This window comes from Theobroma cacao, chromosome 7, assembly GCF_053813885.1.
Source record: "Theobroma cacao isolate CCN51 chromosome 7, ASM5381388v1, whole genome shotgun sequence".
Classification (NCBI taxonomy): Eukaryota; Viridiplantae; Streptophyta; class Magnoliopsida; order Malvales; family Malvaceae; genus Theobroma; species Theobroma cacao.
Genome location: NC_142645.1, coordinates 10,491,301 through 10,517,981, shown reverse-complemented (window position 1 = coordinate 10,517,981; position 26,681 = coordinate 10,491,301). Strand labels below are relative to the sequence as shown.

The 26,681-nt window shown below is 33.0% G+C and overlaps 2 protein-coding genes across 4 annotated transcripts; both read right to left on the bottom strand.

Moving 5' to 3' along the window:
- Positions 1-9,980: 9,980 nt before the first annotated feature.
- On the bottom strand, positions 9,981-12,230 carry CAT8 (cationic amino acid transporter 8). Its single transcript, XM_018124863.2, has one exon. The coding sequence runs from the start codon at positions 11,878-11,880 to the stop codon at positions 10,120-10,122; it is 1,761 nt and encodes a 586-aa protein (XP_017980352.1). The 5' UTR covers positions 11,881-12,230; the 3' UTR covers positions 9,981-10,119.
- Positions 12,231-12,347: 117 nt separating this feature from the next.
- On the bottom strand, positions 12,348-18,281 carry UBP27 (ubiquitin-specific protease 27). 3 transcript variants are annotated; one of them, XM_088808291.1, is made up of 12 exons: positions 18,013-18,281; positions 17,429-17,449; positions 16,863-17,159; positions 16,429-16,555; positions 16,021-16,121; positions 15,709-15,939; positions 15,378-15,446; positions 15,114-15,242; positions 14,563-14,700; positions 14,337-14,399; positions 13,858-14,187; positions 12,348-13,010 (listed from the first exon to the last, which is right to left on the bottom strand). In XM_088808291.1, the coding sequence occupies exons 3-12, from the start codon at positions 17,127-17,129 to the stop codon at positions 12,738-12,740; spliced, it is 1,728 nt and encodes a 575-aa protein (XP_088664417.1). In that variant the 5' UTR covers positions 17,130-17,159; positions 17,429-17,449; positions 18,013-18,281; the 3' UTR covers positions 12,348-12,737. The 3 variants fall into 3 exon arrangements, with proteins under 3 accessions (XP_088664417.1, XP_017980353.2, XP_007022157.3); XM_018124864.2 differs by lacking the exon at positions 17,429-17,449 and having other exon boundaries at positions 18,013-18,280; XM_007022095.3 differs by lacking the exon at positions 17,429-17,449 and having other exon boundaries at positions 18,042-18,280.
- Between the last annotated feature and the right edge of the window lie 8,400 nt (positions 18,282-26,681).

Here is a 26,681-nt window from a genome sequence, read left to right as displayed (position 1 = left end):
AGCCAATTGTGCCACATCAAGCTTAGCCTAACAGCTAAACAGATTGAGATTCAAAATTCGAATTTTTTTTCTTATTATTATATATAAAAAAATTATGATCAAATAAGTTCTTAACTATTAAAAAAATTTAATCAAGTTTTTTATATTTTTATTTTGAATCAAATAAATCTTTTATAATTAATGATTGACTAATTATCATTAATCAAAATTCTATTTGTAATTTACATCCACATGGCACTGACATAGTATTGATCTAGAGAGTGAAAAATGTCACATGATTATGTTATCATACCAAATTAATATATCGCGTTATCATCAATTGTGATATATTAACATATCACATCAGCATCACACTATATAGACTGATAAATAACATTTTGACTATATCAATAATTAATTATAAGGGTTTATTTGACTTAAAATAAAAGTGTAATGACTTATTTTGCTAAAAAATATATATATATATAGGCTTGATTGAACACAATAAAAGCATAAGGGTTTATTTGAATTTTTTTAATAGTTTAGGGGTTTTTTTAAATATTATACCTTTTCAGCTTTTCTATACTACTAAAAGTGTTGAAGATTTTCATTATTTTTTTGGCATAATATCTAAAAAAACCAAAACTATTTAAGAAAATTTAAAAAGCCCTTATATTTTTATTATATTCAATTAAGTTTTTATACTTTTATTTTGAGCCAAATAAATCATTATACTTTTATTTTGATTCAAAGAAGCTCTTATGACTAATGATAGATTTAGTCAAAATATTATTTGCCATTATATGTCTTGTGACGTTGACATGATAACATATTGATATTTCATAATAAATAATGACATGACATATTGATGTGACATGATAATATGGTCATATTGCATATTTTATCTTCCACATCAACGCTACATTAATGCCACGTAGATGTAAAATGATAAAAAAGTATTTTGATTAATGATAAGGAAGTATAGAGATTTAATTGAACACAATAAAGAATTTAGGGTTTATTTGAATTTTCTTTAAATAGTTCAAGAGTTTTTTGAACATGATGCTTTATTTAAAAAAAAAAAATTCATTGCATTTTTATTCAATAAAAACATTACAAAGTGTATTTTTAAACTTTTTAAAAGAATAAAGAAAAAGGTAAATTTCTTATGCTAATCATCATTAAGCAAGCTAGCTAGTCTAGCTTCACGATGAGTATGAATACTAGGTAAGCAGATATACCTATTAGTGACTCAGCATATACGAGATTTAATAGTTCCTTTGTTAACATATGAAGAAAAAAGATTTTAAAATAATAATAATAAAAAAAACTATTAAATTAAAATAACTTATAACGGCACTCGAGCATTTATCTCATTGATTAGTGTATAATCTCTCTGTCTAAAGAGTAATGTTCGAATCTTTCCTCTTTTAATTATAAAAAAATAATAATAATAATTTGTAACGTCTATTTTCAAATCAAAATAAATAAATAAATTTAGCACGTGCTATATTATTATAAACTGATGATAGTGAATGAAAATGACTCAATGGAATGAACTTCCATATACTTTGACAACAAAATAAAATCTAATTACATGACTCTTTTGTTGAAATGCATCAAAGAAAAAAAGGTAATTCAATTCACTAATAATTAATCTTTGAAATGTGATGAAAAGTAGTACTCAATTTCCAATCTTTTTATCCATATCTTGTGATCTTCTCCAACACTTTTGATTATGGAGGTGCTGCCACAGTATCATCACTCACACGTTGATTCTCAAACCAAAACAAAATGTGAACCCCAAGATTTAATTTTTTTCTTTTTAGCTTTTTTTTTTGACCGAAAATATAAATATTCTTATAAATGAGAAAATATTCTCGAAAGGGACTGCTCGAGAGGGAAGCTCTTAGTCAAAAGAAGTTTCATGCTCGCGTGAGTCGATATTTCAATATGGGATCCAAAAGATCCTTGAGGGACATCTTGATTCAAATCTTCCCCATATTTATCTTCTTTGGAGATAAAACTTTCTGCAAATGGATTTGGGGTCTTATCCTACACATTTTAAATGATGCCTTAGGGAAGCTTTGCTTCTTATTCTCGTCACATGATAAAGAACCCCAAAAAAAAAATTAAAAATAAAAAAAGTGACCAATTGTTCTTTGGTAAAGTGAGTCGTGACCTACTTTATTATCATAATCAGCATATTCAACTATGCCTCATCTCACTGTTCTATCTTCCTTTTCTTCTTTCTTTTTGTTATAGGAATAGGGACACCATTAGATTTTGATCTGCAGAAAAGGAAGATAAAATGGTATCCTTTTGCCGTCCTATGATCCCTAAGCTCCTTACTTTCAATACATGAATATATCATGTTTTCATTGTTGAGATATCCACTTTATCTTTCACAGCTTTTTGTCACCCTCTGGAAACCTGAAAAGTAAAAGAAAAGGGTGACTGGGTTTCATAGAGGTCTACATACATATGATGAAATTCTAAGCTTTTGAAGGCTCAGAAACATGGGAAACAACACCATCCACGATTACCATTAGCAGTACTTTTCCCTTGCTTCCTTTGTCAGAGCCACTGGTTGTGTAGCCAGATTTGAAGCACACTAGGAAATCTTTTATGGAATCTCCTTTGGGTACTCTATTAGCACGTGTTCATTTTTCATTGAACTTCAGTACAGGATTGACTTAAAAGGGGTTGTAGAAATTCAATCAGTTTTGTCTACTTCTAGAAATACAAGTTTTGCTATGGAAAGATGAGGAAAAAAAAAAGGAAGTGCAAAAGGGACAGCTAAGCACTTTGTGGCCTTTTGCCAAATCCCTTGAAGATGAGGCAGCGGTGCAGAAGAATCTATCTTCCCACCAAACAGTCACTGCATAGTAACATCCATGAATGAGAATTATGTAAGAAGCAAATTATAAAGTGGTGGCATGCTGTTGCATCTGGAAACTGATACATGCATATGCTTGAATTCATAATCAAACTGATTTTTTTTGAATGCGTGGTGGATATAATTACCAAGGGCATTAATTAATATAACATTGCAGAAAAATTTTCAGATTGCGTTTGCTTCTTTGATCACTCACCTAGTGCTGTGGTCAAGCATCACAAAACAGGCTGACAAGACAAGATTTCAACTTCAAGCACCACCCAGCTTGGCTGACTAAGATGGGCAATAAATCAATAATTGCTACATTAAGCCAATAAATTATGTTTTCGAAGCTAAGAAAGTTGAAAGCCAACTGAGTCTTCAAAGTCTCTGTAGCTCCCTGGCTTCGGTTTCGCTTGGAGGCTCCATAAACAGCCAGTCTCCTGCGTTGCAGGAAGAGTGTGGAGCATAACAGGCATCTTGCAAACAAGCAAACAATTCATTCTGATACATAGATGAAAAAGAAGACAGCTAGATGCAAACATGCTCTCCAACTTTCTTGTGAACTATGGGAGGCCACACCAAGACCTTGATACAAATATGTAGATATCATCTTAACTTGAAAGCTTACTGTTGTCTCAGATATTCCAAAAAAAACTATTATGGGGACCTGGTTTGCAGAATACTATCTGCTAACAATTCCATTGGTCAGAATTTTGGCCTTTTTTGGGCTTAGACTTCAGCATCTCACATTGCACAACAACAATTTTGAGATTGAACCAATATATGAAGAACTTCATTAATCAAGTGATTGATTCAAGTGTTATATCTTATTGTGAAAGGACATGTGAATACATTTCAAATGGCCTTTACTTTTCACCAGTTTTCAACTGGATTGATTCAAGATAAGTCTACCACAATTTTCACATTGGTTATGTGTCCGTGTGTGATAGAAAAAAAGACAAGGAACTGAACGTGTGAATTCATCTCATCTCAGTATAATGCTAACACTATTTATATGCATGAAAAACGTTGCATTGTGAACCATTAACCAACTGTAGCATTCCAAATTAATAAGCTCTTATATTGGCTTTTATTTCAATAATAACTGTATTCCAAAGTTTCATTATTTATGGCAGCAAGATGACAGTAATAGTTATCAAGGAGGATAACTTCAGTGCAGACAAAAAGCCTTCTGGATCAGTTATCAAATCAGATAGAAATTTCAACCCAACCATTAAGAGAGACAGCATGCTATGAAATAAGCACAAGTTGAAAATTCTTTACAGTTTGCGGCTTTAGAAGCAATTATATACCAACTTTCTGAAAAGAAAAGCAGTGCAGCCACCACATCTCTGGCATACCTTCATTCAATCACATCAATGGACAAATAATGATAACGGAGCATACAGTACGGTAGTAAAAGTAAGTAGAGCACATAGAACATTACAGAATATTAGTGATGCAAAACAAGAAGTTGATTGAAGTAAAATTATTTAGGAATTTATTTGATAACTCTGATATAAAATTTATGGGTTTTGTTGTACTGATGCAGAATATTTGAAATTTCTGTTAGGGTTTAGGTCTTAGGTTTAGCTCCTAAGCACCTTTGTTATTTCAGCTTCTGGTAGTTTTGGATTATGAATTTATTGAGATTTGGGAATATTGAATTTGAATATATCCCTTGCTTGGTTCTCTCTGGTTTTCTCTCCCTTTTTCTTATTCTTATTCCCCACCCCAGTCTCAGTTTCTTTCCCTCTTCTCTTAATTTCCTTCTCATCTCTTTTTCATTCTCTTTCCCCTTTCTGTTCCTCATCAATTAGCCAACACACAAATGCAACATTTGTGAATGAACAAGACATTTTAACAAGAAAAACACTAGTTATGGTCACTAACGGAGATACAATATAGATGCTCTGAATGTTGAGTGAGCAGGACACTTTAGATTGAGCCACAAGGTACAGTGCAAGCTTGCCAAATGACCAGTAGAATCATCATAACTTCCTGTTGAAGGAAAAATAAAAAAATAGTACACAATAGTTCTAGTCCATGCCAATTGCCAACTCTCACGGAACTGACTGCTTTAGAGTCAAATCCCATCTGTCTACAACGCAGAAGGGTTAGTGCTAATCCGCAATCATTACAAATGTTGAAAGCTCATGAGCGGTTTTGCAATGGTTTGCAACCATGTCATAATTATGTCACTCCAAGCTGCAGCAGGTTGGAATAGCCCTTGAATCCTTGTGAGATGAAAAGAACCAAATCTGGCAGTCCCAACCCAATATCATAGTAATCACAAAAGTGCAGCTGTAAACACAGAACCAATTCCTTTTATTTTCTTGGGCCAAAACACAGAACTGATTCAACAACCTATGAAACAACAGCATATCATTTTAGTAGCTTTTGAAAGCCGTTCAGATCGCTACTGAAATGAAAGGAACCAAATTCCTTAGCAGGACATACAGTGATAAAGATAGAACAGCAACAGTCAAAGAGATATCCACCAACACCTAGTCAACCTACCAGTCAAGAGCACAATATCAACAATGGAGGGCTACCATTTATCAGTATCTTTCACAACTGCTAGGGAAGCCATTTCCTTATTTCTTGTCAAAATTATACTTTTTCCTAATTAACTAAATGTTTTAATGTTTCTAGAAATAAAATTTTGACATTAGGCATCAGAATATAGAGCCTATTCCATTTTCCGCCAGCTAAAAGAGAGGAAAGAGGAGGAGCAAGGATGGAAAACATGAAGCTTTATAGTTGTTTAAGTTCCATCCCCTACATCTCAAATTCTTTTCCTTAGAACTCATATAAAGCTACTCAAGAGAAAAAAGTGTTTTTATGTAGACAGATATCCATCCTTCCCTCTTCTTGTTGGCAACTATAAGAACCCTATTTTATCTAAATCACCCTATACCATGAACTTTCTCACATTAGTGTCCACAAAAGCACAATCAACCTTCTACAACAGCTCAATCATGAAATAATAGGAAAAAAAAAAATCTTGAAACTTTGTACTAACAAAAAGTATACAAAAATACCTCAGGTGCAACAAAATGGTCATTTTCCAAATGCTTGTAAAGTCTAAGTAAAAAGCACTTAAATTCAAGTTGAAACTACTTATAAATACTGAATTTTGCAAATGGCCATCTAAGGTAATAGTCAGGATGTTTCTGGCATTCAGAATTAAGATAGTCTTGGCTGATAGCATAGATAAATATTTTAACACAGAACTTTAATTTGAGGTAAAATGCTTAGTGGAGTAAAAAGTAGTTCACACTGTCTATTTCTTCACTCTTTTACTCATCTTCCAGTCTTAATCCAGAATGAAAATAACTCTTCTGTCCTGCAATAAATATTTTCCATATATAATTATTTGCACCTTAGTAGAATTCTCATGGTAGGATGAGGAGTTATTCATAGGTACTGTTTCTCATGGCTCAAAAGACAGGGGATTCATGTTTATATCATCACATTAGGCTAACAATTAAATGATAATAAATCAATTCTAAGCCTATTTAATCACAAGAATTTCGAAAGACATTACACATGGACAAATTCTGTGAATCCCAACTGCTCCTACAAATCAAAAAGGATTTCCTTTTAAGTGCTATGGAATAAAATTAATCCTGGGAAATCCATCTTCTACTTTTCATTCCTATTTACAGGAGAACATGCATAACATCAAGGGGCCTCTTTTTGTCATCCTAAGTGAGTTTCAAGAGTCAAATCAGAAAATTTGCATAAAAAAGAATGAATTTCATGTTTTGTAAATGAATTACCTTGTTCCAAATTAGCAGCATGAGCTTGCTGAAGAAGGAGAAAAGAAACAATGAGAGAATTACGTAGCTTCATGACTGGAATAGAGCACATATAATTAAAGCTTGACTGATGTAGCTGATTAACCTTGACAATTTCACCTACCACCAAGCTTGCTGATGAAATTTAACAAATTATATGTCCACGAAGATGACTGTATTTCGCAAGTCAAAAAAGAACAAGCCAGGAAGATGACTGTATTTCCAAACATCAAATATATAAACCATACCCTGCATATTCTGGAGACTATAATATAGATCATAGTTAAGCTAGATAATTCAAGGTTTTAAAACGAAGGAGACTTCGCATTTGGATTTAGATCAAACTTGAATGTTTTAAAATTCAGTATTCACTGATGATTATTTGGATGATGGGACTATTTGTTTCATAGTTCACGACAGCTCCTAATGCTCCTCAAAACTGTGAGTGGAGAGCATCATAGAGTTCATTCTTCAATACCCAGCAATTCTTAAAATGAATTTCAAGACAAGAAAAATGGATAATAAGAACAGTAGACATTAGGGGTATTATTTTGAAATAACCAATTCTAAGAAGTGTTTATCTGTTAAGTATATAGCAGAAAGTAACACAACATGTCAACCAATACCCTGAACGTTATCAGTTGTAGCATCAGGATGTGTAAACCAGCAGGCAAATGTTACACCACTAGACAGGGTTCCATTTCTCATTAAAACTCAATGACATTGATACATGTAAAGGTTGAAAATAAATTTTCTTCCAGACTGATTCTCTACTGCTCTGCTGAAAAAGTAAATATTTGAGTCTGAATTGCATTTTAGCTCTACATATTACCAGGAGACACATTTAGAATACACAGAATCATCTATGCTGGATCAACTATGCCCCTTGGAAGGTTTAATATCGCTCACTAACTGTAAAATCTGAAGCCTTTACCTATTTTTCTTGCCACCTTTATAGAATTAAGTGTTCCATAAGTTCTATGGCAACCAGTAAAAAGAAATTATTCCAAAGTCACTACAATAGAAGCAAAAACTATAAGAATATTTCAGGATGCATTTATCAAGTCAAGATTGTAGCTATGTAGAGGGTTCTTCTGGTTAAGGAGAGAGGACGTGTTGCAATGAGTGAATTGCAATGCAGTAGAGGCAGCAGAGAGGAAGATTGGAGCAGTTCTTGAAGCGTAAGTGTTTTGGGTGGCAGGTGGTGAGGGATGAGAAAAAATGGAGAAAGCAACGGATTACGACGAATGAGAAAGGCTGAATGGAAAGAATGCTTGGAGGAGTCTCAAGAGAGCTTTTAGTATAATCTCTTTTGGGTTTCTAATGATTTTTTCCTTGCCTCCCAACCTCCAAGGCCCTCATATTTTTACTGAACAAGAGCATTTTCTTAGGAGTAGTTAGGAGAGCACGTTCAATCATGAGAGAACGTGTTTGTCATGGAAGAGCAGTTAAAAGAACTGTTTATGGGATATCAAAAAACTGGTAATGCAGTTGAGTAGTGGGCATAAGTTTTGAGCAATGAAATAGTGACACTTGATAGTGCGCCACGTGTATTCTAGAGAAAGAAAAATGGGTAAAGCACATGTACTTCAAGGAAAGATTAAGATGAAATCTTTTTAACTATATTCATATCTGAGCCACCAAGCCAACCTCTTTAAAACATCTCGAATGTGAAGGTAACTCATGAATACTGTCACTTATTCTGAGTTACTTTCGCTTTCACGTACAAACAATTGTTCCATGCTTGTTCTTGAGTGTTTCCGCGCTCGGAACACTCCTAGGTGCTCTCACGCTGAGAACGCCCTTGAGTGCTTTTGCACTCGGAACACCCCTAGACGCTTCTGCACTTAGAACACTCTTAGACACTTCTGCACTTGGAACACCCTTGGCTGTTCCGTGCTTGGAACGCCCCTGGCGCTTTCGTGCTTGTAACGATCCTAGGAGTTTTTGAGCTTGGAACATTCTTTGGTGTTTCTGCACTTGGAACACTCCTAGGCACTTCTACACTTGGAACACCTTTGGGTGCTTCAGTACTTGGAACACCCCTGAAGCTTCGCGCTTGTAACGACCCTGAGCGTTTCTGCGCTTGAAGCACCCCTGGCAGCTTATGCGCTTGAAACACCCTGGACCCTTCTACCCTTGAAACACCCCTAATGTAACCAAAATTGAGCATCTACAAGCTATAACATAAATACCAACCAACAAGCAGACAATGAAATCCCCAATTACACAAAAACTAAAAAGAAAAGTGTGCAGCTACAGATAACCAACCTACTGGTGTTAGAACCCAGAATGCATGACTTTTCAAGAACTAACAATACAAAAAACAAACAATAAACATGACTACACTCTGGTATAAAACGCTTACCATACAAGTGGAAAACAGTCCTAAGCAAATTACTTACTGAAGTCAAACAAAATCTACAAAACCCAATGCGACATCAGAGCAAGAAAACCAGTAGGAAGCTAATGAAATTGCAGTTATGAGGGATCTAGATTTAGGGAGAACAGAGCACTATCAAGATAAACCATGTGAGCTCTTGCAATCCGTCATTTACGAATTTTTCCTGACATATCTAGCAAGTTGAGAAACAGTTATTGCCATGCCGAAGATAACATAATGATGGAATTCAAGCCAATTTTCCTAGATGAAGCTGAATACATGACATTGCACTGATTCCCCCTCTACTAATGCATCATGGTTAGCACTAGAACATAGTGATCAGGATAGAAGTACCATGTCTAATTCCATTTTATTTAAAACACGCCATTTCCTGAGACACGGTCATAATGGTGTGTCACAACCTGCACAAGATTAGTATAGTTTTGCAGCACCTTGGGATACTATAGTTTGAATAGGTACATCTTATGGTCTTTATACTGGAGTGATCACAATAACACTAAACCTGAATAAATGTAAGAGCCCATTTGAGATTGAAAATTCATCGCATTTGCTTGGGAAACCCATATCACAGGCAAAATGAGAAGGATCAGAGGCAAAAGCTCAGAAACCTTAACAGAGAGTAATAGGAAATGAGTGTGTGTATGAGAGAGAGAGAGAGATTTTCAAGCTCCACCCTAACTGTTGTAGATTTCTAGGGAATACTCCAACCTCTTAATTAATCTAGGCAGCTTTATGATGGCCCCTTAGAGTAAGAGATTCCCCCAATTGAATGAGCAAGCAAAAGAAATCCTGATTCAGTGATGAATTCTCTACAAAAAAAATATATAATTTTCTAACACTTACAGGTCAGTAAGCCTTACGGCTGGATTGATAAACATAATTAAAAGAAAACAAGAAAGCATAACAAGAAAAGTTTAGAAATGTTTGATTTCATTTCAAAGTGGTAGATTCCACCAAAAACTCATATCACAACTTAAATAATATCAAAGCATTGTCAAGAACAACACTAGGAATGTATAAACTACCACCAAATGCTGTACCAGTTTGCTTTACTACTCCATTGTTACAGCTTTATGTACCTCTTCAATTTTTGACACTTCTTCATTCTGGTGAGCCACATCATAAGTGGCATGAAGACCAACAAGCAGGTAATATACTAGCATTACTGCACTGCAAATTATAAACCTCAAAAATGCCACAAAACCCAAAGATCCTATGAGAAACAAGTTCATCACAATTGACAAAGATGGCAACCAAGGAACCAGTGGAACTCCCCAAACCTTTGGAACACGATGCTTGGAAAGAAATACCATCCCCAAAGTCCCCAAGAACCATAGCAGTCCAGCCACAGTGTACCCAATCCATCCTCTCTCATGAGAATTCCAAAGTGCTGAAGCTCCAATTGAAGAACCAATAATAGTGAATAGACATGTGAGAAATTTTGTCAATTCATTCTTTGGAGTAACATCCTTCACATAATATCGCCTTACAAGCAATGCAGTAGCTATTAGCATAAAAATGAAGAGTGTACTAAAAGATAAAACACTCGACAAAACATCTAAACTAGAGAAAAATGCAACAATAGAACTAATCATTGTCACCAGCAGGGTAGCATTAACAGGAGTTCCAGTTTTGGGGTGAACCAAAGCAAAAATAGGAGGAATCATATGAGCTCTTGCAATCTGAGTTGTATATCGAGCTTGTCCAAGAGATCCAACCAACAAGCTAGTAGTCATTCCCTTGAGTGCACATATACTGACCAAATACTTGGCCCATTTCATTCCAATTTGTTCAAAAGCAGCAGAATATGCAGCATTTACATCAATCTCAGTATACTTCACCATCATGACCAATGCTAAAGCCATCAAGCAATAAACCACAGTAATTCCAGACATTGAACCAACCAACCCAATTGGTATGTCCCTCCGGGGTTTCTTAGTTTCCTCAGCCATGTTTGCCACCATATCAAAACCTGTATAAGACCAATAAACCACAGCAGCAGCCTTGATAACCCCTTCTGCCCCAAATGGAAAAAATGGTTCCAGATTTGAAGTTTTCGCATGAATAAACCCAAAAATTATAACAAAAACAATCAACGCACCACTAACCAAAGAACTAATCCAATTCAACGAAGATGTCCTCTTAGTTCCACTCATTGCTATCCCATTAGCAACCAAAAGTACCAGAACTGCAAGTGGGTCTAAAAGATTAAACCCTTTAGGCAAAGAATCAACCTTAATTCTCAAAAAATCAGAATCATTATTAATCATACTAGCAAAATAAGATGACCATGATCTTCCTAAACCTGCAGCTCCGACTAAAGCTTCCAAAAGAATATTACCAGCAGCTATAAATGCAATAAAGTCACCTAGTTCAATACGAAGATATGAAAATGAACCACCAGCTACAGGAATCTCAGCTGCAAACTCAGTGTAACAAAAAACTGATAACAATGCTGAAAGCCCAGATATCGCATAGGATAAAACAATAGCTGGACCAGCGTTGACATGAGCTTCTTGACCTGTGATGACAAATATGCCCGAACCAACAACTGAGCCAAAGCTTAGCCAAATGAGGTCCCACCAGGTTAGACACTTCTGCATGGGGTTTTCACTTACTTTTTGAAGGGTTACAAGCTCGTTGGTTGAGGAGGAACGGGCTAAGAGACGGTCAGTGAGGCGAGGGCAGGTTTGGGAAAGTGCTGTTTTGTAAGATGACATGGTTTGGAATGAGGTTTCTGGGAAGAAGTCTTTTTTGCTCCATCTCCAGTAGCTTCTTGTAGCTGTCGAAGAAGTTGCTTGAGCTTCATCCATGGAGATTCAAAGATCAGGCACCAAAAAGCATAGACAGAAACAAAAGAGAGTTTGGTTTGTTAGAGTTGACCCAGGAGATCTGGGACTGGGAAGAAGAGGTGGAAGTAGAGTAGATGAGAGTTTGTCGTATAGCTAACAATAAGCAACGTGAAGGAGAGAGGGAGAGTGGCGAGGGTTGGGATCTGCTTCCGTGGATGGAGTTTGGTAGGAACAGGAGATTCAATGGAATCAGGACTGACAACGACACAGATTTTATTAACTAGCTGGACTGACAACTCCAACGGGAAATCAACTAGCCGCTTGCTGGTTTGGTCTAACACTCTGTATTAACAGTATTCTTAATAGGCCAATTATTAACACAGGCTCGCTTGGAACAAAATGTCATGAGACGACTAGTGCGGACCGTTTGTTCTATATACCAATGCTTGATTAATCATCTTGCAGAAAATCATGAATCACCTTGAAGATGGAAAAAATCAAATGAGTATGAGCTGTATTCATTATTTCCATAATCACATGAATAAACTTGAGGTGAATATTTTTCCATAACAAGTCGAACCAAATGACTATGAGCTGTATTCATACATTGTTTGTAGCACTCTTATCTTCGAGAGTGAAAGTAATAAATGACAAAATGAATGTAATAGGTTCCATATGGAAAGAATCTGTTTTCAAGGTATAATCTCTAAACAAGCTAAAGTGCTCCCAAGTGCCAAGATGTTCTGATCTAATTAGTGGATCAAGGGCCTCTCACAAGCACCACATCTTTCCAAATTTGCAGTTTTGACGCTAGAAGCAGCTTTTGAGTGCGATGATATGAAGTAGCAGAACAACAAATACTAAGAGTAGGCGTAGTTTCAGCCTTCTATGATCCTCTCATAAAAAAGTAAGCTTGCTTCTGCAGCTAAAACATCCTTCTCTGAGACCCTACATACCTGAGAATCTGAAATGCAGAACCACTGCATTGTAGCGGGCTCAGAGTATTCATCAGAATCTGCCTCATCTGATTTGGCTCTCATAATTCTGTAAACAGTATAATGCCCACCTCCAACTCTCCCAAAGTGCTCCACGACTGAAACAAGCTGGTATAATTTAGTTTCTGAAGGAGGTAACTTGCTAGTCAAACTCACCTGCATCAAGAAATTAGGATACACGTCAGATATAGACAATCATCAAATACACCATCAGCTCTCAGTCCATTTAAAATCTTTGTATGTTATGCCCAAATGCATCTCCAAATCTATGGTATAGCATATATTAAGTAGATTGGTAAAACACATTTTGTTTTGAAATTTCATGATCAAGAAAATTTTTTTTATCTGAAGCCAAATTAAGACACAAATGCTTAGACGCAAGTAATGAGTCATGTTTCTCTAGAAACATGTTTAGCGTGCTAAGCTGGAATCTTTCTCATTGTGTAAACATCAATAAATGACAAACAATTGTCACATAACTAAAGTAACCATTCATGCAATGCTGCAAAGAACTTTGAGAAATTGTTTCCTTGACACTTCATTCATGCAGCAATTCTCAAATTTAATAACAATTTCACATTTTTTTCAATGATGAAAAGAGCAAAAGAAATAATACTTCTTGCTGGCAAAAACATGCACAATAATCAAATCATCTTAAAATGAAGCAGCATTTGAAAGAAGGTAAGAAAACAGAGCAAATCTACTAAAAAAATGCAACAAATGAAGTGCTAGCTTTGGATACTTATGGTTCTAGCTCAAAATTTGAAGAAAAGCCCCCACTGCTGATTAAAGTACAGGGAAGATATGTAGGCAAGCTGCTTTTGAGCATCATCCCACAAATGCCAAACTGTTAAAATCCTCACCTTAACAGAATTTTCAAGGCATGCTTTTAAATCATTAAAAATTATCCATTTAGTGAACCAACAAAAAAAGTTATTTAAAATATGTTGCTCAAAATATCATAACACCTACACATGTCCGGATCAGTAATTTTTCAACCAACCTTGTCACCGTGTTGCTCATGCATGTCTGTGTTTAAGGCCTTTGAACAACCATCAGTTTGGGACAAGTTAGACTTCCCTGGAAAGGATTCTCCATGGGAAGTACATTGAAAGTCATTTGCAGCTAATATTTCAGAAGAGACCTCTCCCATTGGTTTACTGATGTGATTGAAAATGGTTTCAAATTGCAAATTGATAAGGTTGAGACAAGGACTTGGCTTTTGATTTTGCAGCTTCACTTGCCCTTTTTGGACTCCTCCACAGTTCTTTATTTCCACCTCGCTAGTCATGAATGGGGACAGGTCTAAAATCAATGGGAAAGAAATATGGCCCTGCAATCATTAAGGCAGCCGTTCACTATTACGACAAAACCATTCTCATATCAATTTCAGCAAAGAATACGTACAACGAACATATACTTCAGTGAAGAGACAGAAAGCAGTGAGACTTAATGATCAGAATTAACAGGCAGGGAAATTACCTGAAGCTTGATTAGTTCCCCAAACTCATTTATTGAAGCACGTTGTAGATGAATGCATAGAATCTGTGAGTGTATGGTTGAAAAATAAGCATACTTGGAAATCGAACAACAAATTCATTCAGATAGTTTCTGACCCTAAATTAGTTACAAGAATAATTAATGTACTGTTGACACTTTAGAAGCAATTGGATTCTGTTTCAAGCAATAAAGTCTTCAACATTCATACCTTTGGACAACGAGCAATGCTTAGCTGCTTTAGAGTACATGAAAAGTTATTTGACCAGGGTAGCTTTTGAAGACAAAGAAAACTTCGACAGTCACAGGAGTCTTGTGCACTGCATCTCTTCAATCTTTCAATCTCCATCTGAGATCAAATGTCGGAAGATAAACATGGAAGAATATGCAGCAATTAATTGCATCAAGATAACCAAGAAACTGAAGAATCAGACTTAGGCAAGCATAACAAGAAATTCAGCAGATTGAAATCCACTAACCCAGAGAGAGAGAGAGAGAAACAAAAGTCTGTATTGCTAGTTAAAATCTGGACCAGTAGGATTGTGAGGATGGTATCAGGATAACACCTGATCTTACAATATAGATGGGTATCATCAGAAGATACTACATTTAAGGATTCTATATTGGAGTTGATTTTCTATCATAGGATCATAAAATTACAATATTTGAATGAGAAGTTTTAACAAATATGGCACCAAGATTATAATATTTTTATCAAGCAGATAGAAAACAAGCTAATATTTAAATCCAAAAGAACATTACCTCATTTGCCCCTGTAGAAGATAAATACTTTATCGCGGCGATGTGCCAACAATGGCTGCAGTAGTAGTTTTCAATTTGTTCAGCCATGACAAACTGCCTCAAGCAATCCTCCAAGGTACATCCAGCCATCTGGTGTTTTATTGAAGAAATTTGCACTAGAGTTACTAAGGGTGAGCTGTATAAGAAACTTGTCATGATGCAAAGGGCTTAGATATACATAATATTAGTAATACCGTTAAAGAGCAAAACCTTTAGTTAACATACAATGGTAGAACCACCATAAAGCACTGGCAAAAGGGGCAAGCTATGAAAAAATTGAAAGTCCAAACAAATCTGCAAAGAAAAAATAAATAAATAAACATATAAGATAAAAAACGTAGAGGAAATACCAAAAAGAATATGAGAGGTTAGATAAAAATTTCATTAATACTCTTTCCATTCCAGATTCTCAAATGTGGCTATGTCATAAAAAATTCAAGAAAATTTAGAATCACTAATTTAAAAATGTTCAAACATAGCATAGCAATGGTTTTTCTTACACAAACAAAAGCAAAGGTAGAAACTTTTAAGATGTGCTCTACAAGGGAACAATAACCTGAGATGAACAACTCTGACAAGTTAAAATGCTACCAATAATGCCATCAAATGGTCCAAGAAAGTGTTGCTGCCATCTTTCCTGTTCACTCTGATCCTCCTTCTGTGGAATTAGAATCCTACTAGTTTGAGACACAAAAGCATCCGCTAGAGTACTCTGACTGGGAAGATAGATATCTGAAAATTCTTCTCTTAAGGAAGTCAAAAGATGGAGAAATGCTTCTTCTGCATCCTACACATAGCACATATGAGAAAAATTACACTCTAGATAGTATGACACAGTGTTGTTAAAATATTGAAAACACAACCGCACCTGCTGGCTTGTTAAATCAAAATTTTGAATATAAAGCGCCAATGCACGCATAACTTTATGTGGGCTTAATGCAACTCTTCTTTCTCCAGCCATACCTAATTCTGCAAGAATGGAACATCTATAGCTCATGTTGTGATGATCACATTGAATTCAGTCTCTAAGGAGGTTTACAAGGTCAATTGTGTAGCTTCAATTGTGTATTTCTGATCCTCAACTAAACTAATCCTTTTAAGACACAGCTGAGAGATACCATTATTATTCCTTGGTTATTAAAGATAACAAGTGAATGCCTAAAGGCAAAAGTTGAGAGCATTCAAATATACATGAATAGTTTCTAGTTTCTATATCATGTTATGTGATATAGAAACTCTAAAGAAAGCAAAACAGTTCGCAAAGTTCTCATGTTACCTTCTAAGAGAGCAGTTAAAGTAATTGTAAGCGGCAAATTTTCATCCTGTCCCTCAACTGGTGACAATTTACATTTGTCTAGTATCTTCTGAAGAAAAGACTGAAAATATGAGCAGCTAGCCAGAGCCTGAAATATTGATTCAAGAACCCAAAATGAACAGCATTTTACCAAACTCTTCCTTTAGTGAAATAGGCATCCAGAAAATATTCAGAGGAAAAAAAAAGAAAAAAGAATAAAAAAAACCGCTGTGGTTCTGTTTGCTATATGGCAAAAATGAAAAAAAAAATACAGATAAAGGAAAATAATGAAAATTTCTTTTAAGAGGAAATGTAAAGCCTAAGAGTCAAAACGTTACTATTTTATTTCCTATTTTCTCTTCTATTTTCCTCAGCAACCACACAAAAAAAATACCCATTGCTAAAAGGAATCATACCTGCAATATTACATTCAAGAAACAGTTATTGCCAAGATTTTGCAACCCAGGAACCAAGCATAACTTCTCCAAATCTTTCTTTCTCTTTTCCCCCACTTTACCATCTCTTATTATAGCCAATACAAAACCAACAACTCCCACTAAACCAACCACTGATATATGAAACCCAAAAGCAGAAGCCCATCTCATATGCAACAAAGCTCTACAACCATGTTTCCAATTGCGGATTATTGCCCTTATACTTGTGTCTCGTTCCATTTCCATCATATTACTGACACAAAGGCCTACAAGATAATGCTGAAAAAAAAGAAACAGAAAATAAACTTCAAGAATAGAAAGACGAAAACCTAAAATTGAAATTTCAATAGAAACTATAACATAAACTCTGAGAATAAGATGATGAGGTAGGCCTAATTCAGGAAACATTTTGAGAACAATTGTAGGAATTTGTATTCATATACAAAAACATAAACATAAAAGAACCCTTCAAATGGTGGATTAATTGACTTCAATCTTTCAAAGAAAATGGTGGATTAATTGCAAATTCTATCAACACCTATTCGAACCTGCAAACTTGAATTTAAGGCCTAAAAAGAAGAGAAGTTAGAATATAAAATGATTCACCATGAATGAAAGTCATCAACAGAATACATGCGTATACATATATCTTAAAAACTTATCAGTCCCTCATAATTAATAGAATGCAAAATCTTGCACAGCTCCATCTCAGTGCTCAAATTCAACAACAAACAAACAAATTTGTTTAACCAAGTACAGCAATTCAAGTATTGACATTTAAACCTACATCCACATAACTAACATAGAATTCAAGTTTGCCTAAGAAAACTTTTCAAACACATTGAGCATGATTGACAAACTTAAACTAATTTCCATGAATTCTGATACACACCCAACAAACCAATAGGGATGAAAGTTGCACATTTATAAAAAATATCAACTCCTTCTATAAAATCAATAGCAAACAGAGAAACCCTTCTGCAAGAACTCATAAAAAAATTATTATAAGCCAAAGTACTGATTCCATCTAATCAGGCTACTCAAATTTCAACAACTAGTCAGTTTAAGTCAAAACCAGCAAGCTACAAGACATTTTTATTGGTGAAGGAAAGTTTAATAAAGAGGAACTTACTAAATGAAGAAGGTAAAAAGAAACTGCACCAGGGGCGAACCAATAAGCAAATCGGAGACTTTGGGGTTTTGGGTTTTTGGAAGGATGGAAGGAGATAGGTTCAGAATAAGAAAAATAAAAGAAGAAAAGAGTGAAGCCAAAACAAAAATGGGTTATGGAAGCTTTGGTGGCAGCTGAAGCAGCAACAATGGATGACAATTGCGTGCTGAGCGGGAAGTCAGACCGTCGTTGAGCGGCCCAAGGAAGTTTTTTTTTTTCCTTGAGTTGTTGGTTTGGGCTAAGAGTGTAATTTTACTTTTTCAAGTGAAAAGAGTTTTGAATTATTTAAGAAAATTTAAATAAATTTTTATTTTTTATTATATTTAACTAAATTTTATATTTTTATTTTAATTTAAATAAATTTTTATAATTAAAAATTGATTCATTATTAATGATGAAAATGTCATATGACTACATTAACATCTCATGACACAGAATGATAAGTGGCACTTTAATGAACAATAATTAATTAATCATTAATTGTAAAATTTTATTTGAGTCAAAATAAAAATATAAAAATTTATTTGAATTCAATAAAAAAAGAGTTTATTTAAAAAATTTTAAATAATTTAGAATTTTTAAGATATTATGTCTTTTTTATTTTGCTAAAAAATGGCTTAAAGATTTGAGGTGAATATTTGACGAATTTGTGTACGATTGTTTTTGGGTTCGTGTTTGAGCAATTCTGATTTGACATTGTAATAAATTCATGTTATTTTGAGTTTAGATTATTTTTAATTTAAATCATTGTAAAATTTAATTTGTTTCAATTTTAAGTAAATTTTAATGAATTTTAGAATTCCTATTAGTTATAGACATTTTTGTGAATTCGAATGCTATAAAGAATTTCATTTTTTTTATAATCAATGTTAAATCAATGTCATTGATTAATATGATCAATTCAAGATAAAAATGTAATAAAATTTTAAATTTTAAAAAAAAGTTAAATATATGTATAAATATAAATGATACTATAACTATTTATACACTCATTGAGTGATTTTTATTTTTATCTTTTTAGTCATTATAATTTTTTAATGATATTTTAACTTTTCAAAAATTTGTTCTTACATTTACTTTTTTCTGTTTGGACATAAATTATAAACATTAACATTATATATGATCATATAGACAAATATTCAATTGTAGTGTTGAATAATATAGAGACATTATTACAAAGAGTACCAATGAATACTAATTTAAAATGAACACAATGTAATAGTATAATATTTGCTAGTTTGCCTTGCCGTGATAAAAAAAAACATTATATTAAAATTAATTGATATAATATTGTTCTAATTTTAATTTTTGATCATTTTTGCATTTTGGTGTTGATGAAGAGTAAAGATGTCTTGGCTTGAAAATTAACTCTATAAATTTAATTGATCAATCAATTTGTATAACATTAATTAGAGTTTGCAACAATAGAAAATCAATAATCATGATATTGAAAATTAATTAACATAATATTTTTTTTAACGTTTGATCATGTGGGCACTAACATACAAAAAATAAGAACTAAGATATCTATTATTTTTGGTTGAAACAACTTAATAAATCTAAATGTTTAACTGATCAATTAATTGATCTTATTGCTGTTATAAATTATAAGAAATAATAACATTTAGAAACTAAAATTAATTGATATTATATTAAATCATTATTAACTTTTGGTCATTTTGGCATTACTCATGAAAAACGGAGTTTTATTGGTTGATTTAAATTTTTAGACTTGATTCCTTGGCTATTATTTTATTTTATATATAATTATAAATAATATTATTTTTCGAAGTTTAAAATTTGCATTCAAGAAAAAAGTTTAATCATTTATTTACTTACTTATTCTTGATAAAAATTATTTAATTATGAATTGGATCTTTTTAGCATTACGAGTTTTTTAACGAGTTTATATATGATCGATCTCATTCAAATTGTTGCAAGTTTAAGTCACTATAAGTTCGAGTCACTTTGGATTCGAATTGTTTCATGTTATGCTCGATGCAGTCCGTGTTCAACTTTAAATCGGTTTAGGCAAGTTTTCAAGTTTGTTTCAGATTTTATCACATTTATTAAAAATACTTACTTAATGTATTATTTATAAAAAGAATTGTATTAAATGCAAGTAATTAAGATAATAAATTTTAATGCATCAAGAGAAATCTTTAGTTAATATAGTACCTTTTAAAAGTGCCTTAAGGCACTTGTTAACTAAATTCTTTTTTTTTTTTTTGCTTTTCAAAAAAAAAACTAAACTCTTTTTTTAAAAGAAATGCAATACTAGTGATTTTTATAAATATATATTTTTTATTGCATACAATTTTAAAAGAAAAGACATTCATATCTGAGTACATTCATTATTGAACAAAAATGTTGAATTGTAATTGCCTTTAAAACATTCTCTAACCAAAAAAAAAAAAATTGTGGTATTACTTTGATGATGAAATTTTCAACTGTATTTATGAAAAAAAAATTCTTTAAGGAAGTTCATTTCTAAAATATATAATGAACTTTTAATTTAATGATAACAATGCATTAATTAAAAATATTTAATTTTAATAAAATTTTCTCTTTATTATACTTTAGATGAAAAATGACTCTTTCATTTTTTTTAATATTAAAATTTCACATGTTGTCATTATTCTATATGGTAAAGGATTTAGACTTAACATAATGATTGGTCTCTTCTTTTATAAAATTGAAAAATTCAAAGTTTAAATCTCCACTTTAAATAAATATACATATATATTTGTAAAATCACACCTTTTTTACTATTAATTTTTAAAGCTTTGTTGGTTAAATGTTTTTATTATTTACTTTAAAATTTCTAAATTTTTTGTAAAAAAGAAAAATCAATCTAAGAAAACTTAAATAAAAAACGTTACACTCAATGGATTCTTCATTCTTGTATCTTTAACTGTTGGTTGTGCTAAGAGTTAAAATTTATGTTGACTAATTATGTAAACTTCCAACTTCTATGTAATAACTTAATGCTGTCATGTCATGTGTAATGTTGACACAAACAAATGATTTTAAGCCTGAAAACACTTAAAGAAGTTGTTGGTGAATTAATATATATATATATATATATATATATATATATAATGTGGATATGATTATAGAATTTAAATAAGTGCTCTTTATATAATTTATGCAACTCAATTGCCAGCATATTTTCGGGCTTTTTGTATATTTTTCCTTTGATTATAACTTGTTACTTTCATTAAATGGTGATTTTTTTTAATTGAGGAAAAAGAAATTCGAATCATACTCTTTAAGTATGAATTATGTATTAATTAATAAATCAAATACTCAGTTGCTAAATGATGGTTATTTAAATAAAGAGTTAGACTGAATTTAAGCTCAAGGGAAGATTGTCGACAAGAATTATTAATCCAGAAGCACTTGAGCCAGAACTAAACCAAATGCCATGTCACAATTTGGTTTAGGAGGAGCATGAATTTATTATTAGAAGATATAAATTGTTTCTCTTTTGATCAACCAATAAGCCCTTCTTATGTATAATTCTTTGAAACTATTTCACAAATGCTTGGCCTCTATTGATTGTATGTTGACCATGGAGATCATCTATTTTCCTTCGAGTTTGGACCAAACTTATCTTGAAAGTGGATTGCTTTGGTTCATAAAACGACTGGATCATACAAAGCTACCTTGCATCAATGGGACTATTTTTTTTTTTGTTCTATTGTTTAGGACTTAGGTCCAAGTCCAAAAACCAAAATATTTCAAGCTAAAAGCCTTTTCCAAGTTACCCTTTACTTAAAACATTAAAACATTATTCCATTCTAGGTATTCTTGCCATGTTTCTCTTTTCCACTCCTGCCTCCCTAAGCCATGTCCCTAAGCCAGCAACTCCATATTCAACTGCACATATACTCACAATATTCCTCAAAGATCATCAAACTCAATATAAAAGCTACACCCCTATAGTTGCCCTAATACAGAACAAAGGCAATTTTGCATTCATAGTTGCTCACCGTTGCTAACAACATTTTGGTCAACAAAACCAGCAACAGTTCTCGTTGTCGTTGCACACCATCCTTGACTAACCAATCAGCCAAAATCATTTGCCTCTCGTAACATATGTTGGATTTTCTATTCACTGATCTTGGAGCTTATAACCTTTATTTGTTCTCCATGATTACTCTGAAGTTTCTGCACCCATTTCACAATATTCGTGAAATCGCTCCTTATCAACAAATTATGGGCATGGACCCATTAGACAATAAACATCTTTCGGGCATGGACCCATTAGACAATAAACATCTTTCGGGTATCTAGCAATTCAGCTGTGTTGGAATCCAAAACACACCAATTGTCCTTGAAAACATTGCTTTAACCAAACCCTCCTCATCTAGAAGCTCAATTTAGTTTTCGAAGCTCCCTCAATATTGAACTTATTATCGATGGCCTGCAATAGTTATTTTTTTAAATTGTGTTTGGTATTTTATAATCTAATTATATTGCGAGAAATGTAATTACACAAAATATGATTACTGGTAAGATAACATTGTATCGTTTGGTATACTAAGAAAAGTGATTAAAATGTTGAAAAGACAACATCACAACATTTGGTTTACAAGCTCTTTAGTAAAATTATTATTATGTATTAAAATGCAAGTTTAATATACTTTTTATGCTTTTTGTTGTAAATTTTTATATTATATCATCTCTTAAACAAATTTTTCAACAAGTAACCAAGTAGCAGGCAAATCCGCGTTAATATTAATTGAAAAATAACTTTTTATTTGTTAGCAATTTTGAAAATTTTAAAATATATTGTTATTATTATTACTAGACTATGGCCTATGCGTTGCACACGGGCCTCTTTCTATCTGTTTTTTTCTTTCTCTTTTTTTCTTTCTATTTTCTTTTTTTTCCTATGCCCTCCATGTGGTTAGAGGAGGAAGCCCCTTTGGAGTTTCTTTTAAGTATGTTATAGATTATTTTGAAATATTCCTAAAATATTAAAAATGAAAATAATTCTTTTTGGAAAAAATCAAAAGAGATTTTTTTAAAAAAAATTGAAAGTAAAAAAGAAATATTTTTTATTTTTAAAAGTTTATTAAAAATTACAGAGAGGAAATAATTTTTATAACTTTAAAAAATTATGAGCACAAAAAAGAATATTTTCTATTTTTTAAAAAAAATTCTAAATATAGTATTTATTTTATGAATTTTCTAATCTTCTATAATTTCTTAAAAATTAAAATTATTCTATTTTTTATCCTTCTAGAATTTTTTAATAATTAAAAAATATTTTTTATTTTTTTATAATTTTTAAGAATTAAAAAATTATTTTTATGTTTTAAAAATTTTTAAATTTTTTTATCAAAAATTTAAAATTTTTTTTTATTTTTAAAATTTTTTTAAAATGATAAAAATTAAGGTTTAAAATTTTAATGATTGGAAAAAGGTCAAAATGTCAAATCAAGTTTTGTAACATTGCAGGGTAAGTTGTAATATGAGATTGTATTAGTTTGTCAATGTAATCACATTACATTTATTGACTGTAATGTGATTGCATTGTAATTTTACGTTGTCTTAGTTTATTTTAAAACAAATGTTATAATGTAATTTAATTGCGTACATTATAAGAAATATGGGTGTACATCCTTGATACCAAACACTATCTTACTGTCTAATTTTTATTGATACTGTCGCTAGATGAGGGGGGCATAGAAGATCTAAAGTTGATTGGTATCTTCGGGACACTTTGTTTTGCACCGCTAAGCAACCCTAAGCTTGATGATATCTAAAGTTTGCTCAACATCTCAAATTCTGCCATTGAATAGCATCATACTGTGTGCAATTCAAGTTAAATTCAATATCCCAAATTCTTTGATAAATCTAATAAACTTTGTTTACATGTTTGTTTTAAAAGGGTTAAGACAATGACAAATATATGATAAGAGGTTTTCCTATAGTCATTTGTCTTTAATCATAAATTTGTCCTCTCTAATGTCTTCATGACAATTAGATTCTCTCTTTCCCTCAATGAATCTCTCATTTCCAGCCTTCCTTCCACACCTACCACTCCATTATGATCTTGTTTCCTTCCATTTCTTATAAATTTAAGTTTTGTGGCCTCTTTTTTGTCGACGATGAGACCCTTAAGAACATGTTTTTGCTGTCCTTGAAACCATTTCATGCATTTTCATGTTTGGACAACTCAACACAAAGCATACTTAATTTTTAAAAATGTTTTGACCTCTGTTTTCTTTCACTACTGGTTTCCCTCAATCATTTGTTTTTGCTGTTTTTCGTCCACTTTCTTTTATTATATTATAATTGATTTCACTTGTCATTTTATGAATTTAGAACTTAATTTTTCCTTTTTTTAGAATATTATCATATTAGCTTTTTTTAAAAAAAATTGATAATTTACTTAAATAAGTGAGAATTTTGAATTATATTATAAAATATAACATTCTTTGAGTCATCTCATGAATTTCATTTCGTTCGTACCAAGATTCGAATTAAAAAATTTAAGTTATAACCTTATAGTTTCCTTTTAAAGACATTTTCTGGTGCCTTTCATTTCATATAAAGCTTGACATGCAATATTTGGCAAATAAACATGCTACAATTTTCAACAAGATATGGCTAAGCCATGGACACGAGTTCATTGAATGTAAAAAACTGATTGTCAAATGTCTGGAGACAAGAGAAAAGCCAGGAGCCCATTTCTTCTTGGTTGCAATTTGCGACTTCGCAAGGGCAAACCGACCTTTTGTCCACCGCCCAACCACTGTGTATACCCTACACATGCACGTGATCCTGTGCCCTTATACTTTTCATTTGTCTCTCAATAATAATCCATATTTCACCCTCCAGATTAACAAGTTACACCTACAATTTGATAACCAAGAATCCGAAGCTTGACCCCCCATAAACCATATCCCACGCATCCAAAAGGCAATCCATCATATAATTGTGTTGTGATTGCTACCATGTTTGGTACCAAACTTCAATCCCAACAATCATATTACAAGAAATTCCAAAGGGCTCTATAGGTTTTGCAATTGGATGAGCCTACAAGGTGCGAGCCACCGGGGTGGTGCACGTGATGGACCCCTGGGATCCTACCACACCCTGGCTCATGCCAGACCACAAACATACATGAAACAAATCACCTGTTCTGAAGGATTCTTTCTGGTCATTTTTTTTTTGTGATTTTCATGTCTAATCCATGTCGGCTCCGGCACGCCGGCTTTCAAGCCCGACGGTGCAATGACGTTCCGGACTGACACATGGCGGCAGGAGAATGGATGCGGCCCTACAGTGGGGAGGGGGACTTGGTTGGGGACATTGTCACAGTCCCCTCTATCTCGAAGTTGTCATGATTTTGGACACAATGAAGCCCCAGTGACTTTTACATTGTCCCCTTTGACATACCAACCTTTTTGATTTGAAACTTTGGCGCTTTTAACTGCTTGGACCAAAAGCAAAAGAGGCTTATCTTCTCACTGTGTTGACTTTGGTGCATTGAGGATGATATTGATGGGGTAAGTTTTTCCTTTTCTTATTCCATTTTTTCATTTTAAGTCAACTAGGGGAAAGCAATATAACATACCTCCCAAGAGAAAAAAAAGGTTCTCATGTGCTAGCTTGCTTGGTTAAAATTGGTAGGTTTCTTGCAGCATTCAAGGGCCCTCAAGTTCTGAGTAAAATGCAGAGCTGTTTCATGGAAAATGCTGCTCTAGAGATCTTGGTGCTCCAGGTTGGTGGCTGTACCCTCCCTGAGCTGGATTCAATAGCCTTGTTACTTACCGGACAATTAGACATGTGGGTTCAAGGATAGGATCGATACCAGTACATACGGGAGCCATCATTTCTATGGCCAATCACTCAAGTTACTGATTACTGAAGTTCTTAAGTCCAAGAAAGAGAGATTCTATTAATGATGCATTGCATTTTAATTCTCCAAATTATAAAGACTAAAAAGAACTTATACTTTTCTGGCTCCAAGAACATGCCACAACGGTTCCAACTTAAGAATCCTATTTAGAGGGTTCAGGTTCCAATTCTGAGATGGGAGAGGGAGAGGTGGCCTACATAAGAACATATCTAACAAAGGAAGGAAACAATTCATGCATACAAGTTATAGTTAGTTTGGAAAAATGAAAAGAAATTAAAAGGACTGTTTCTACATTGTAGGAACAGTACCTGGTAATTGCTTGCAATTTTCCTTTCCTCCTGCAATAGCGCATCTTACATTTCCGCATTAAAATTTCTTTGTCTCAAAGCCTTAATTAGCAGTATAAATCATGTTTAGTGTATGTTCATTATCTGACAAATGAGGACCCATCAAATAGAAAAATCTCGGTACTATTCATGTGATTTTTTCGTCATAAAATCGTGGATCATCTTATCTGAAAATGATTGTAGCCCTACCATCGTCGGATTTTCTCCCTTCATGAATTAATGGCATGGTTATTGGTTCCTTCCCATGATTAATTAGAGAAAATCACAATCTAATCAACCTAAATAATGCAAAAACACAGTGAAAATGGCACATGTATTTTCTCCAGGGATTTATCATATCATGCTATAAAAATGCATGAATATTTTGCCAACTGGTACAATTTCACGGAAAAATTTGCCATGTT

What these genes read in the sequence shown, in the direction of transcription:
- CAT8 (XM_018124863.2), bottom strand. Translation starts at nt 11,880, where the DNA reads ATGGATGAAGCTCAAGCAACTTCTTCGACAGCTACAAGAAGCTACTGG.
- UBP27 (XM_088808291.1), bottom strand. Translation starts at nt 17,129, where the DNA reads ATGATGGAAATGGAACGAGACACAAGTATAAGGGCAATAATCCGCAAT. An exon ending in GCATTGCTCGTTGTCCAAAG is followed by an intron (nt 14,400 to 14,562) that starts GTATGAATGTTG and finishes ATACACTCACAG; the next exon opens with ATTCTATGCATTCATCTACA. An exon ending in GGGAACTAATCAAGCTTCAG is followed by an intron (nt 14,188 to 14,336) that starts GTAATTTCCCTG and finishes TAATGATTGCAG; the next exon opens with GGCCATATTTCTTTCCCATT.